This window comes from Zalophus californianus, chromosome 7 (assembly GCF_009762305.2).
Source record: "Zalophus californianus isolate mZalCal1 chromosome 7, mZalCal1.pri.v2, whole genome shotgun sequence".
Classification (NCBI taxonomy): domain Eukaryota; kingdom Metazoa; phylum Chordata; class Mammalia; order Carnivora; family Otariidae; genus Zalophus; species Zalophus californianus.
The window spans coordinates 109266896-109282808 of NC_045601.1; the positions used below are offsets into that span (position 1 = coordinate 109266896).

At 40.6% G+C, this 15913-nt stretch overlaps 1 protein-coding gene across 19 annotated transcripts in view; it reads right to left on the minus strand.

Moving 5' to 3' along the window:
• Nucleotides 1-15913, minus strand: part of LOC113926582 (adenylate cyclase type 10-like) — a 55775-nt gene that overhangs the window by 13199 nt on the left and 26663 nt on the right. For 18 of the 19 annotated variants that reach the window (XR_003521365.2, XR_003521364.2, XR_003521366.2 and 15 more), the window contains 6 exons: nt 15752-15880; nt 14503-14778; nt 13125-13454; nt 9226-9289; nt 7790-8009; nt 7301-7426 (listed from right to left, as the gene is read on the minus strand). Coding sequence is in view for 16 of the 19 variants with exons in the window: in XM_027601668.2 (XP_027457469.1) it covers nt 7301-7426; nt 7790-8009; nt 9226-9289; nt 13125-13454; nt 14503-14778; nt 15752-15880 (1145 nt within the window). In the remaining 3 variants the exon portion in view is untranslated. The remainder of the gene's footprint in view (nt 1-7300; nt 7427-7789; nt 8010-9225; nt 9290-13124; nt 13455-14502; nt 14779-15751; nt 15881-15913) is intronic. The other variant, XM_027601677.2, reaches the window with a different exon arrangement.

Consider the following 15913-nt stretch of genomic DNA (forward strand, 5'->3'; position numbering starts at 1 on the left):
TGGTTTTGTGTTTGCAAATTGCTTCAGTTTTTGTTTGTCCTGGATGCTTTTTATCTCTCCTTCAATTTTCAATGACAGCCTAGCTGGATATAGTATTCTTGGCTGAATATTTTTCTCATTTAGTGCTCTGAAAATATCTTGCCAGTCCTTTCTGGCCTGCCAGGTCTCTGTGGATAGGTCTGTTTCCAATCTTATATTTCTAACATTGTAGGTTACATATCTCTTCTCCCGAGCTCCTTTCAGGATTTTCTCTTTGTCTCTGAGACTCGTAAGTTTTACTATTAGATGTCGGGGTGTTGACCTATTTTTATTGATTTTGAGAGGGATTCTCTGTGCCTCCTGGATTTTGATGCCTGTTTCCTTCCCCACATTAGGGAACTTCTCTGCTATTATTTGCTCCAATATACCTCTGCCCCTCTCTTTCTTCTTCTTCTGGGATCCCAATTATTCTAATGTTGTTTCGTCTTATCGTATCGCTTATCTCTCAAATTCTGCCCTCGTGATCCTGTAGTTCTTTCTCTCTCTTTTTTCAGCCTCTTTATTTTCCATCATTTGGTCTTCTATATCGCTGAATCTCTCTTCTGCCTCATTTATCCTAGCAGTTAGTGCCCCCATTTTTGATTGCACCTCATTAATAGCCTTTTTGATTTCGACTTGGTTAGATTTAATTCTTTTATTTCTCCAGAAAGGGTTTCTCTAATAACTTCCATGCTCTTTTCAAGCCCAGCTAGTATCTTTAAAGTCATGAGTCTGAACTCTAGGTCCAACATCATACTAACGTCAGTATTGAGTAGGTCCCTGGCAGACGGTACTACCTCTTGTTGTTTTTGCTGAGGTGATTTTTTTCGTCTTGTCATTTTGTCCAGAGGAAAACAGATGAATGAGAGAACAGAATGCTAACAGGTCAACAATGTCTCCAGCAAATATACTCTATACAAATCAGAAAAGACCTGAAACCAGGGTAGAAGAAGGGAAAGAAAGAAGAGGAAAAAAAAAAGGAAAAAGAAAAAGATAAAAACAAACAAAAACAGAACAAAACAAAAAAAACCAGAATATGATCAAATATGATCAGGCTAGTGCATAGATCAGTGCCACACACTAGCTTTTGTGCATATTTTGGTCTGTTAGAAGAAAGTGCCTGCTAAAATTTTAAAGGAAGAAAGACTTATATATGTACAAAATAAGGGTTGACACAATGAAGGGATGGCAGATGAATGTAAAGATGAAAATTATAAAAGATTTTATAAAAGGACTTGATAAGTTGTTTTTAAAAAGAAAGAAGATTTAAAAAGAAAAAGAAAGGAAAAAAAAGGGAGAGAATGTGATCAGGCAGGAGACTAGAACAAAGCCATACACTAGTGATTTAGGGTATATTTTGATCTGTTAGAAGAAATTGTATCCCAAAATTTTAAAGAGAGAACAACTTATATCTATATGCCAAAAATAAGGGTAACTATTATGAAGGGATAAAAATATGACTCTAAAAATGAAAAATAAAGAATGTTTTTGTTTAAAAGGGATTTAGATAAGATGTTGTTTGAAAAAGGGAAAAAGAAAAATATAAAAAAAAAAGTTAAAAAAATTAACTTTGAAAAACTAATGAATTATGGTAAAAAAGCCATGAATTCTATGTGCAGTATTCCCCTAGCGCTGGAGTTCTCCCGTTCTCCTTGATCGGTAAACTTGGTCTTGGCTTGCTGGCTGTTCATGCTGGTCTTCTGGGGGAGAGGCCTGTTGCCGTGGTTCCCAAATGTCTTTGCGGAGGCGGAATCGCCCCGCCCTTGTCGGTCTGGGCTAAGCAATCTGCTTGGGTTTGCTCTCAGGAGCTTTAGTTCCCTGCAAGCTCTCGGCACAGCTTTGGTGGACCAGGGTGAAAATGGTGGCCTCCCAATCTCCGCCCGGAGGAGCCGAGAACTTGGGGCCCCGCCCCTCAGTGTGCCCCCAGAGAAAAGCAGTCACTCCCGTCTCCCCGGTCTCCGGCCGCACTCCGTGCTCATCCGGCCTGTGACCGAGTGTTTCTCTGGCACCTGACCCCGTGTGGAGTCTCCAAATCCAGCAGATCCCTGAGGTGCGCTCCCGCGCTGCTCCTCCCAGGGGAGGAAGGGGAGTCTCCCGACTGGGCCGCGGATCACAGTCCATGGCAACCCCGAGCTGAAAGCCCGCGCCTCGGCTCCGTCTCTGCAGCCGGCTTCCCCACTCCGATACCTGAGAGCTCTGCTGCACTCAGGCACTCGCGGTCTTCCTGTGACCCCGAGGTTCCTGAGACCACACTGTCCTGTGAGGGTTCCAACCCCCGCTTAGCCACTTAAGTGACGTCCCTCCGTGGAGCCGACTTCTAAAAGTTCCGATTTTGTGCTCCGCGGCTCCACCACTCGCCAGAAGCAGCCGACAGAGGCCCCCTCCCCCGCTGTCTATCCTCCCGAATATCGCCTTGGATTCACTTCTCCACACATCCTACCTTCCAGAAAGTGGTCGCTTTTCTGTTCAGAGTGTTGTTACTATTCTTATCTTCGATCTCCTGTTGAGTTCGTAGGTGTTCAGAATGGTTTGATCCCTATTCAGCTGAATTCCTGAGACCAGACGAAATCCAGGTCTCCTACTCCTCCGCCATCTTGCTCCGCCCCTCCTGAGTTATTTTTATACAATAAATAATTTTACTTCAATATGTCCTTTGTAAATAGAGTGTCTCATGGCATGCTTTCCCCAGAGCTTCTGCTGGTTATATAAATCTCATTCCCTGAGGAAATTGTTATGATATAGAATGATCTAAGAGGTATATTATTTTTTTTAAAAGCAAGATGTAGAATGGAATATGGAGAGCTCCTACTTGTGTATAACAAAAGAAAGGGGAGACCATATACATTTATGTATGCCAAACCCCTCTGGTAGAGTACATATAGATTCATAACGTCAGGGAGGGGATGGGGTTGGAAAGTGATGCTGGAAAGATTGCTGGAAAGATTCATAACATAGCTGAATGATGGGGTTGGGGTGGGGGGACTTTCAGATGTATGTTCTTTTTTTTCCCCCTAGCTTTATTGAGATGTGTTAAGCATTGTGTTAAGTTTAAGATGTATGACACGATTTTTTATTGAGATATAACTGACATATAACATGTTAGTTTTAGGTGTCCAACATAAATTTTTTTCTTGATGAGAACTTTTAAGATCTATTTCCTTAGCCACCATGACCAAGTGGGATTTATCCCTGGGCTGCAAGGTTGGTTCAACATCCGCAAATCAATCAACGTGATACAATATATAAACAAAAGAAAGAATAAGAATCATATGATCCTCTCAATAGATGCAGAAAAAGCATCTGACAAAGTACAGCGTCCTTTCTTGATCAAAACTCTTCAGAGTATAGGGATAGAGAGTACATATCTCAATATCATAAAAGCCATCTATGAAAAACCGACAGTGAATATCATTCTCAATGGGGAAAAGCTGAGAGCTTTTCCCCTCAGGTCAGGAATGCGGCAGGGATGTCCACTCTCACCACTGCTATTCAACATAGTATTAGAAGTCCTAGCCACAGCAATCAGACAACAAAAAGAAATCAAAGGCATCCAAATTGGCAAAGAGGAAGTCAAACTCTCCCTCTTTGCAGATGATATGATACTGTATGTGGAAAACCCAAAAGACTCCACCCCAAAACTGCTAGAACTCATAGAGGAATTCAGTCAAGTGGCAGGATATAAAATCAATGCACAGAAATCAGTGGCATTCCTACACACCAACAACAAGACAGAAGAGAGACAAATCAAGGAGTCGATCCCATTTACAATTGCACCCAAAACCATAAGATGCCTAGGAATAAATCTAACCAAAGAGGCAAAGGATCTGTACTCAGAAAAGTATAAAATACTCATGAAAGAAATTGAGGAAGACACAAAGAAATGGAAAAATGTTCCATGCTCATGGATTGGAAGAACAAACATTGTGAAGATGTCAATGCTACCTAGAGCAATCTACACATTCAATGCAATCCCCATCAAAATACCATCCACTTTTTTCAAAGAAATGGAACAAATAATCCTAAAATTTGTATGGAACCAGGAAAGACCCCGAATAGCCAGAGGAATATTGAAAAAGAAAAGCAAATCTGGCGGCATCACAATTCCAGACTTCCAGCTCTATTACAAAGCTGTCATCATCAAAACAGTATGGTACTGGCACAAAGACAGACACATAGATCAATGGAACAGAATCGAGAGCCCAGAAAGGGACCCTCAACTCTATGGTCAACTCATCTTTGAGAAAGCAGGAAAGAATGTGCAATGGAAAAAAGACAGTCTCTTCCACAAATGGGGTTGGGAAAATTGGACAGCCACATGCAGAAGAATGAAACTGGACCATTTCCTTACACCACACACAAAAATAGACTCCAAATGGTTGAAAGACCTAAACGTGAGACAGGAGCCCATCAAAATCCTAAAGGAGAACACAGGCAGCAACCTCTTCGACCTCAGCCACAGCAACTTCTTCCTAGAAATCTCGCCAAAGGCAAGGGAAGCAAGGGCAAAATGAACTCTTGGGATTGCATCAAGATAAAAAGCTTTTGCACAGCAAAAGAAACAGTCCACAAAACCAAAAGACAACCGACAGAATGGGAGAAAATATTTGGAAATGACATATCAGATAAAGGGCCAGTATCCAAAATCTATAAAGAACTTATCAAACTCAACACCCAAAGAATAATCCAATCAAGAAATGGGCAGAAGACATGAACAGACATTTTTCCAAAGAAGACATCCCAATGGCCAACAGACACATGAAAAAGTGCTCAACATCACTCGGCATCAGGGAAATCCAAATCAAAACCTCAATGAGATACCACCTCACACCCGTCAGAATGGCTAAAATTAACAAATCAGGAAACGACAGATGTTGGCGGGATGTGGAGAAAGAGGAACCCTCCTACACTGTTGGTGGGAATGCAAGCTGGTGCAACCACTCTGGACAACAGTATGGAGGTTCCTCAAACAGTTGAAATTAGAGCTACCATACGATCCAGCAATTGCACTACTGGGTATCTACCCCAAAGATACAAATGTAGGGATCTGAAGGGGTACGTGCACCCCAATGTTTATAGCAGCAATGTCAACTATAGCCAAACTGTGGAAAGAGCCAAGATGTCCATCAACAGATGAATGGATAAAGAAGAGGTGGTATATGTACACAGTGGAATATTATGCAGCCATCAAAAGGAATGAGATCTTGCCATTTGCAACAACGTGGATGGAACTGGAGGGTGTTATGCTGAGTGAAATAAGTCAATCAGAGAAAGACATGTATCATATGACCTCACTGATATGAGGAATTCTTAATCTCAGGAAACAAACTGAGAGTTGCTGGAGTGGTGGGGGATGGGAGGGATGGGGTGGCTGGGTGATAGACATTGGGGAGGGTATGTGCTATGGTGAGCGCTGTGAATTGTGCAAGACTGTTGAATCTCAGATCTGTACCACTGAAACAGATAATGCACTATGTGTTAAGAAAAAAAAGAAGAAGAAGATAGCAGGAGGGGAAGAATGAAGGGAAGTAAATCAGAGGGGGAGACGAACCATGAGAGAGGATGGACTCTGAAAAACAAACTGAGGGTTCCAGAGGGGAGGGGGGTGGGGGGATGGGTTAACCTGGTGATAGGTATTAAAGAGGGCACGTTCTGCGTGGAGCACTGGGTGTTATGCACAAACAATGAATCATGGAAAACTACATCAAAAACTAATGATGTAATGTATGGTGATTAACGTAAGCATAAAAAAACTTAAAGAAAAAAAATCTATTCCCTTAGCAACTTTCAAATACATAATACAGCATTGTTCACTATAGTCACTGTGCTGTACATTATACCCCTAGGACTTATTTATCTTATAACTGGAAGTTTGTACCTTTTGATCACCCTCACCCTTATGTCCAGCCCCCAGCTGTCCTGAAATTAGTTTACATGTACTCCACTGAACAAAGGACATGAATAAGCAATTCACAGAAAAATAAATGACTGGTAAACATACAAAAATAATGTACCTTATTAAGAAATACACATTAAAGCACAATATAATTTTCATCTACAGATTAGCAAGTTTAAAACAGACTGATAACATCTGATGTAAGGATGTGAAGAACTGGGAAAAAATTTGAATTGATATATAGACGGTTCCTGACTTACAACGGTTTGAATTAACAATGTTTTGACTTTCACCCAATGGTGTGAAAGTGATATGCATTCAGTAGAAACTATACTCTGAATTTTGATCTTTTCCTAGGGGTAGCAATATATGTATGGTATGATACTCTCTCCTGATGCTGGGCGGCAGCAGTGGATGCACTCCCTGTCAGCAGTGCGATCATAAGGGTAAATGACCCTTACTTAGAATGACTTACAATCATTCTGTCCCTGCATAACCATTCTGTTTTTCACTTTCAGTAGAGTACCCAGTAAGTTACATGAGATACTCAACACTTTATTCTAAAATAGGCTTTGCATTAGATAATTCTACCCAACTGTAGGCTAATGTAAGTATTCTCACTGAGTATGTTTAAGGTAAGCAGGCTACACTACAATGTTTGGTAGGTTAGGTGTATTAAATGCATTTTCAACTTGTGATAGGTATACTACTTTCAACTAAATGATATTTTCAACTTACCACAGGTTTATTGAGATGTAACCCCAACATAAGTCAAGGAAGACGTGTAATTTTGATGGATAATTTGGCAATATATTTATTAAATGTAAAATCATTCTTATCTCCCACCTTAGCATTTCTGCCTCTGGGAATTTCTATTACAGAAACATTTTTACAAGGGAAACGAGATATTTACAAGAATATTCACTGTAGCAATGCTTATAAAAATCTCAAATTAGAGACAACTTAAATGCATGTGAAGGGACTGATTAAACTTTGATATGAGCATACAATGGAGTACTTGGCAGCTGTAACTGATTGGATGTACACTAATATGCAAAAATGTTCAGTCTGTACTGTTAAGAATAAAAGTCAGCTACAGAAGAGAATATAGGATATGATTCTATTTAAAAAACAACAGAAAATAATAATGGTATGCCTATGTGTGTATATCTGGTGGAATTTGCACATTATTAACTATGCTGGGGGTAGCATGGAGCTCTTTTTACTTTCTCCATATTGTGTATTGCTATGTTTTGAATTTGTAAAATCTTTTCGTACATTATCACATTTACAATTGCATACAAAAAAACAAAGAGATTTTTAAAAGAAATAATAGGGTAACCCTCAAGGAGAAATAACTCAAACTTCAGGGCCCTGCCCTTACTTTACCTCTGACCGAAGACAGCAGAAAGTGGCTTCCTCAAACTGACAGATCTTCATTTTGTGCTTTTTCAAAAATGAGAATGCTGAGGGCTGGCCCAGAAGACTGCTTGCCTTCCTCAAATAAAAGAAGGCCTCCGAACAAGACAAGGGATGGAGAAACAGGATTAGGATTCAGACGACCCTAGTGGTGCGATGAGGATGAAGGATGGAGTAAGGTTATGATGAGGTCAAGATTTGGATCAGAATCAGGATGGGTTCCCAGTGAGAAATGGGGAGCTGGATGGCCCGCGCAAGTCAGGGGCAGGGCTGGCAGTGGTTGGTGCTCTTGGACTACTACGTTCCTACTTCTTGTTTTCTCCTAAACCCCTTCCAGCACCTTTCTCTCTCTCCACTTTGCTCCATTTTTCACCCAAGCTGACCTGACAGTAAGAAATCCCCACCAAATTCCCCATTTGAAAGGGCTCAGCTCAGGGGCTGGGAGCAGAGTTTGCTCACCATGTAATTATCTGACAGGTCCAAGGAGGCTGCAGCAGCCTCCAGCAGGTAATAAAATGCACATGTGGTTTCTCCAACGACCAGGCAGTGCTGGGTGAGGGGTGAGAGCACTAACTGCAGGATTTCCTCACAGTGACAGGGCTTTGTGGTCAACATGTCTTTCTTGGGGCTGGTCTGAGTCAGCTTCCTGTTCACCTGATCCAGGAACTCTTCCTCTGTTCTTTGTGGAGAGAAGATGAATGGAGAGTGGTCACAAAGCAGCCACTCTTCTCGGGGCATTCCCAGATCTCCAAGCCACTGTTTCCAGGAAGCTTTCCTTTATGACTCATCAATTCTAAGTTTAGCCTTCTCCTCCACCACTCCATAAGTTTTTGAAAGTCAGGGATCTGATATATACTGTCAAAGCCCTAAGGACTTTTTTTAAAAACCTAAAGCCAATCTAAGTACCTCACAGACTGGGAAAATAACTTCACCTGAAGAGCAAACTAACAACATGTGAAATAAAAACGTGAACATGATACAAGGCAATAAGTAATAATACATTTCTCTATTAGCACATTTGAACTTTGTCACAACACATTTGAACATGATTTTATACAGCACCATCTTATCCCACAACAACCCTGTCTTTCAGGTAGGCAAAAACTACCTTCCTTTTACCATTGAGGAAATTGAGGCTTGGAAAGCTTAAGTGACTTCTAAATGACCTCACAGCTACTGAACAGAAAGAACTAAAACTAGAGCTCACTTCTCTCCTAGTCCAGTGCACTCCCCACAACCACCATGAGTTCAAAAGACGTTAGATCTCTCTGAGACAGAATGACTGAAAAAGATGGAAACTGAGGAAGGCTTTGAAGAGTGGTAAACACTCTAATAAATAGAAGGATGTGGAGGCCACTTAGTATTTAAAAAGGGGGAATTGTGTGAGCAGGGATATACAGATAAGTGTGGGGATGATTCATGTAGAGTACAGATTTTTCTTTGAAAACCATAAGAAATTAGGTTGGATAAGCAGGACAGGAAACTCTAGAGCGGCTGGTAAACTCAAGGTAGGGACATTTAAAATTGATAGGCTAGGCATTACAAAGCCAGGAGGCACATGATTAGGAAATGTAAATTCCTTTTAATATCATCTGGGGTCCAACATAATTGAGAAGGCAAATTTACAGCAGAGAAAAATCTGCTCTGTGTACAGTTCATCTGAGAGTTATTAAATGAAGCTTTTCCTAAACACTAAGAAATAATTTCCCTACGAAGAATCAAAAATTGCCTTTCCAATTCTCTGTTGACTTGAACTCTGGACTGAGTACAAAGGTCACTACTCCTGGGTGGTCAGAGGAGTTCCTGGTCTGCAGGTGAAGTGAGTGGCCCAGTTCAGTGGTCACCTGTGTCTCATTTCCTGGCCCCCCACACCCACTCTCAGCGTCTCCATTTACCTGCAGTGTTCACTTGTGAAGGCCTCCTGACTTCTGAATGGTTTTGTCTGGAACTGAAAACTATCTGTAGGGAGAAAAATATTATCTTCCATTATCCATCTTTGTATTAACTGAGGACATTTCCAATTCTTGACTACTTCTCCTCCGAAGCTTAGTTCATGACCTAATCGCCTCACCCACTGTTAAAATGGTAAGTTTAGGTTTAATATTAACCTACACACAAAATAGAATGGTGGATCACAAATTCCTTAATGGCAGCTACTTATGTTTCAAATAGTAACTCCTCTCAAACCTCCCAAACCAGCCGCTGATTCAATTTGCTAGAAAAATGAATAAAGAATATGTCCACCTGGTTTGACGGCTACTTCTAATAGTAAGAAATCCCTGAATATATCTGGATTGAATTTCTGACCAAATGAGAGTGGAGCACAGAGCTAGACCTAGTGAGGGCACCAGATACCACAGTCCACTAGAGTCACAGTGGCCAGCAGGGGGGTTCAGCTTTACCCAGCCTGCCTTAAACAGCCCTTATCCCTCAGGTTTGACTCTTCCTCTGCAGCTGCCTTCTCACAGATCAAAAAGCAAAAACTGGGAATGATGAGGAGATATTACCATTATGGCTCAGAAGCACGGGTGGCAGGATTGAAAGGGGGTCCCCAAGAACTGTTACAGGGACCAGCTCTCTGAATATGGAACCATGTCAAATAAGGTAGGGTAAAGTTAAGACTCAGGTAACTAAAGAACCTGGAGTTTGGCAGCACTACCGCAACACCCAATTTCCAGGGGCACCATCACATCATAGCATCTGTGACTAGCGCCCTCTAGATGTGTGCAGTACCTGTTCTGCATGGCCATGCACAGAGGCCCTGAATCTGGGAAGTGTCCTCAGGGCTTGGTTGTGCTGGGAAGGTCTTGAGCCTCTCTCATACAGACTGATCAGGCTGTGTAATCTCAAGCTGACACTAACTATGAATGATAGGGTAATTTCTTCACAATCCTAGACTAGGACATTCACTGTTACTTTCCTCTTTCTCCTTAGAAAGTACAAAAGTGCAAATGCCCAAAGAGTTCATCAGCCAATGACTAATTTTTCCAAGTCACTGGTCTACCTTCACAGAGTCATCAGAATGTTACAGCTAGAGCAGACATTAAGAGAATAGATTAACTTCTTGATTTTAGTCCGTTACCACCAACAATTCCCCATCTCTCCCTTAGCCCTCTCTTCTGCCAACACCAACTTCTATCAAAGTAGAAAAAGAGAAGACTTGGTTGGGTCTTGACAGCTGTCTTCAAATATGTAAGAAGGGGCAATTCTGATTTGCATTTCCCTGATCAGTGATGTTGAGCATCTTTCCATGTGTCTGTTGGCCATGTGTATGTATTCTTTGGAAAAATGTCTATTCATGTCTTGTGCCCATTTATTAATTGGATTTTTTTTTTTTGGATACTGAGTTTTATAAGTTCTTTATAAATTTTGGATACTAACCCTTTATCACATATGTCATTTGCAAATATCTTCTCCCATTCTGTAGGTTGCCTTTTAGTTTTGTTGATTGTTTCCTTTGCCGTGCTAAAGCTTTTTATTTTGACGTAGTCCCAATGGTTTATTTTCCCTTGCCTCAGTTGATATATCTAGAAAGAAGTTGCTATGGCTGATGTCAAGAAGGTCACTGCTTGTATCTCCTCTAGGATGTTTATGGTTTTAGGTCTCACATTTAGATCTTTAATTCATTTTGAATTTATGTTTGTGTATGGTGAAAGAAAGTGGTCCAGTTTCATACTTTTGCATTTTACTGTCCAGTTTTCCCAATAGCGTTTGTTGGAGAGAGTCTTTTTTCCCAATGGATATTCTTTCCTGCTTTGTCCAAGATTAATTGACCATGTAAGTATGGGTTCATTTCTGGATTTTCTATTCTGTTCCATTGATGTATGTGTCTATTTTTGTGCCAGTACTATACTGTCTTGATCATTACAGCTTTATAATATAAGTTGAAGTCCGGAATTGTGATGCCTCCAGCTTTGTTTTTCTTTTTCAAGGTTGCTTTGGCTATTCAGGGACTTTGGTCATTCCATACAAATTTTAGGATTATTTGTTCTAGCTCTGTGAAAAATGCTGTTGGTATTTGGATAGGGATTGCATTAAAGGTATAGATTACTTTGGGTAGTATAGACATTTTAACAATATTTGTTTTCCAATCCATGAGCATGGAATGTCTTTCCATTTCTTTGTGTTGTTTTCACTTATCAGGGAAATGCAAATCAAAACTACAATGAGAGATCACCTCACACCTGTAAGAATGGCTAAAATAAACAACATTAAGAAATAACAGGTGTTGGTGAGGATGTAGAGAAAGGGGAACTCTCTGTTGGTGGGAATGCAAACTGGTGCAGCCACTGGGGAAAACAGTATGCAGGTTCCTCAGAAAGTAAAAAATAGAACTTCCCTATGATCCAGCAATTGCACTACTAAGTATTTATCCAAAGAGTACAAAAATACTAATTCAAAGGGATACATGCACCTTGATGTTTATAGAAGCATTATCTGCAATAGCCAAAGTATGGAAGCAACCCAAGTGTTCATCCATTGATGAATAAAGAAGATGTGGTATGTATGTGTCTATCTATGGAATATTACTTAGCCATAAAAAAGAATGAAATCTTGCCATTTGCCACAACACAGGTAGAGTCAGAGAGTATAACGCTAAGTAAAATAAGTCAGTCAGAGAAAGATACAAACCATATGATTTCATTCATATGTGGAATTTAAGAAACAAAACAAATGAGCAAAGGGAAAAAACAGAGAGAGGCAAACCAAGAAAGAGACTCTTAACTATTAGAGAACAAACTGATAGTTACTAGAGGAGAGGGGTTGGGGGATGGGTTAAATAGGTGCTGGGCAATAAGGAGGGCACTTATGATGAGCACTGGGTGATGTATGGAAGTGCTGAATCACCATACTGTACACCTGAAACTAATATGACACTATGTTAACTAACTGGAATTTAAATAAAAACTTAAAAAGAAAAGGCACAATTCTGAAAAATTGGTGAAGTTACAAGAAGGTAGATTTTATCCTGATGAAAGAAGCTTTCTAACAGCTGTTGACAATGAAATGGGCTGTCCAATGACTGAAAATGTTAATACAAAGAGGGTGAACTCTCATTTAGGATGTGGTAGAAGGGCAACCAGCTTTGGGGAACACCCATCCACTAACTCAAACTTCCTCAAGCAACCAACTCCTATTTATGCCTGAATTCTCACTTTTAGCATTATCTCCTTCAAGGGAGAGTGTCCCCCTACTCACTTCTCAGGCTGAGCCAACGGCTCCTTCTCTAGGTACCCCAATGCCTGGGTATGCTATTTTAATTGCCTTTACCATGCCATATCAGAATTCTCTACTTGCATGTCTGTATCAAGCCCCAAAACTGATAATTTCAGGGGCCCATGCTTATTCATTTTGTATTCTTAATACCTAGTTGCAGCATCTGATACACACAGGGGCCCCATATATGTGTACAGAGTTTAATAATAGTAACAACAATAACAGTAGCTAAAATGTATTGAGCACTAACCGTGTGCCTGGCACTATTCAAAGCATATTACATATTTTAACTCATTCAATTCTCACAGCAACTCTATGAAATTGGTATTGTTATTTTCCTCAATTAATTGAGGTTGGGTAACTTGCCCAAGACTGCCAACCAAAACAAGCATGATTTCTAAAGTTCCTTTTAGCTCTGAAATTATATTTTTCTTATTTCTGGTGCTTCAGGGATAAATGGCTCTTTCTGCCTATTTTTCTCCCTTAATTGGACTCCACCTTTTGGATGAAGAACTCCCAAGTATATGAACACAGAGAAGTGCTGCCCACATATCTTCTTTCTGCTTCCTGGGTTTACCTTGGGGAGAAGGCAGCTGCAATTTGTCTGTGATCACTTGTGTTAGTACTGAGCCAGTATCTTTGTAACTACAGAACTGGGAGATCCCACTGCAGCTCTTAGTAGAACAGATGGCAAAACGGTGGAAGGGAACAAAGTCCCCCCCATGACAGCTCCGACAGCGGCAGGCCAAATCTTGGAGAAAGCAGGCACATTCAAGGTGCAGGGCTATCTGCTGTGCCTTGGGCCACAGCTCCCAAGCAGCTTCCCGTAATAGTGGCACTCCAAATTCTAGCATCTCTGTTTGAGGTAGATATAATTCCTCTTGCAGACTGAGAGGAGAGTCAGCATCTGAAATATAGGAAATCTAAGTGAGAGTCTCCCTTAAATGCCTTTTATGCTATCAGTAGCAAACTCCCAATCACATGCTGCTAGTTTATAAGAAAATTTTATTTACAATTCCTCTGTATAAAGTATATTACACCAATTTGAGAGTGACATTGACCATATCTTGTACAAAGTACCAGAGAGAAGAAATCGTCAGTGGTAAAGAAGTACGCTGAATAGATTTCTTAGATGCTCCTCCTAAATTGAGCTTTTTTACTACAAATTACTATAAACATCAAATCATCAGAAATGCTCTGTTCAGGGACACCAGGGTGGCTCAGCTGGTTAAGCGTCTGCCTTTGGCTCAGGTCATGATCTCAGGGTCCTGGGATGAAGCCCCACATGGGCAGGCATCAGGTTCTCTACTCAGCGGGGAGTCTGCTTCTCCCTCTGCCTGCCTGCCCCTCCCACTGCTCGTGTTCTCTCTCTCTCTCTCAAATAAATAAAATCATTTAAAAAAAGAAAGAAATGCTCTGTTCAAACATAAGGCCCAAACATATTTCAAAGTCAAAGGGAAATTATTTGTGGAATATATGTGCTTTGGGTAGTCTATGCCACAATTTAATTATTTGGAGAATTTGAGATTGCAAGCTATTGAATGTATATCTTGCTTCGCTCATGTCTGTTTTAATTCCAGATGTGTTTATCTTCCTTGAAAATTTCTAAAATTAGGAACAGTTTACCCTTTTTTTCTTATTATTTATTATCTAGAAACCAATAAAGGATTATGGTAATATTTTCTGAACCAAAAATCAAGATACAGATACTTAACACATAGAGTTAACAAGGAGCTAAAATTCTTGGAATTAAAACAATTCTGAAAAATACAGGTTATTCGTTCACTATAATCCTGGCTCCTTTGTGATTAAAATAATCACTTCCCCCCATTTCTTAGCCATAGTTTTAGGGAACTGAGGCCCACGATAAAGGATATTGATGTTCTTTTTGAACACAGATATCCCTACCCAAGGCTCTCTGTTCAGGTAAGAACAAGGAAGCAGCTCTTCCTCACCTGACTTTTTCTTCATCTGCTCTTTGGTTTGTTCAATAATCTTGATTGAGGAAGGCACTAATATTGACTTGGCAGGAAGCTCTTGACTCTTGCTGAACCAGCAGAGCACATGTATATCCACAAGAGCCCTCAGCACCTGAAGTAGCTTGTTTTTATTCCAGCCAGGCAGGAGGTGCTGCAGGAGATCTATGTGGAAGGAGTGACCAATGACTGCAGCACACTTAATCAGCAACTGCTCCTCTGGGCTCAATTGATCCAACTGGTTTATTGCTACTTCTGGAAAACAAAACAAAACAAGAGAAGTGAACAAGCTTTCTACAAACATAAAATACATTGTGTTGATAATCTGTTCACTTAAAAAAAAAAGGTCTTGTGGGGCGCCTGAGTGGCTCAGCCAGTTGAGCTTCCGACTCTTGATTTCAGCTCATGTCATGCTCTCAGGTTGTGGCACTGAGCCCTGTGTCAGCCTCCCTGCTCAGCAGGGAATCTGCTTAAGAGTCTCTCTCTCTCCCTCTGCCCCTCCCACCCCCTTCTCTCTCTCAAATAAATAATACATCTTTAAAAAAAAAAAGGCTTGCTTTTGGTCCTCCCCTTCTCCACTCACCCTAACCTCTTGAGACAGCCTTATCTCTAAGTCCTTGTTTGTCCTTATTCCCCATTCATTGTTCAGCCACCACCACCAACAACCAGGTTTTCACCACACCAATGAAACTATTCTCCCCATGGTCACCAAAACCTTCTTCATTTCTAAAAAGAACATCCCCTATCTGATTATGCCTACTCAATTCTGATGGCTTCTCCATTCTTTATCTCATTAGTCATTATAAACTTACTTTGCCCTCTTCTTATTCAACTCCTGCTATGTGTATAACACTGTCTCTTCACTAGCATCATAGATTTTCTTAAATCTCAGCCACATTATCTCCCTTGCTTACTGCCTCCTCTAGCATAGGAATATGCACAAAGAGAAACTCAGGACCTAATTTTTATCAAATAACTAGAAAACTTCTCGTCACTAGTCAGCCCCAGAGTACAAGGGGCTCACTTAAATAAAACATTACTCAAGTAGCATCACAAATCTCTTAAAGGCTCTTTGGGCAGTGCCAGAACTTATTTCTAGAAGGCATGTTTCTTTTTTAGAAGAAAATGGAGCTAGCGTGATAATGAAAGACCTATATTCAATCAGTCACCAAATCACTAAGCGCAATGACATCTGTAATTGGTTTGCTTGAAGTTTCAAGGGACTTGCCTTTTAATAATGGTGGAAGAAGCACAGTATCCAAGTTTACATCATCCTTGACTGTGCAGATATAAAGTTCCTGGTCTTCTTCAGAGCCAGCAGGAAGAATACCATACATTGTAGATTTCATCGCACTGGCTGTAGGGAAAGAAGACTATGACTGAGAAAAAC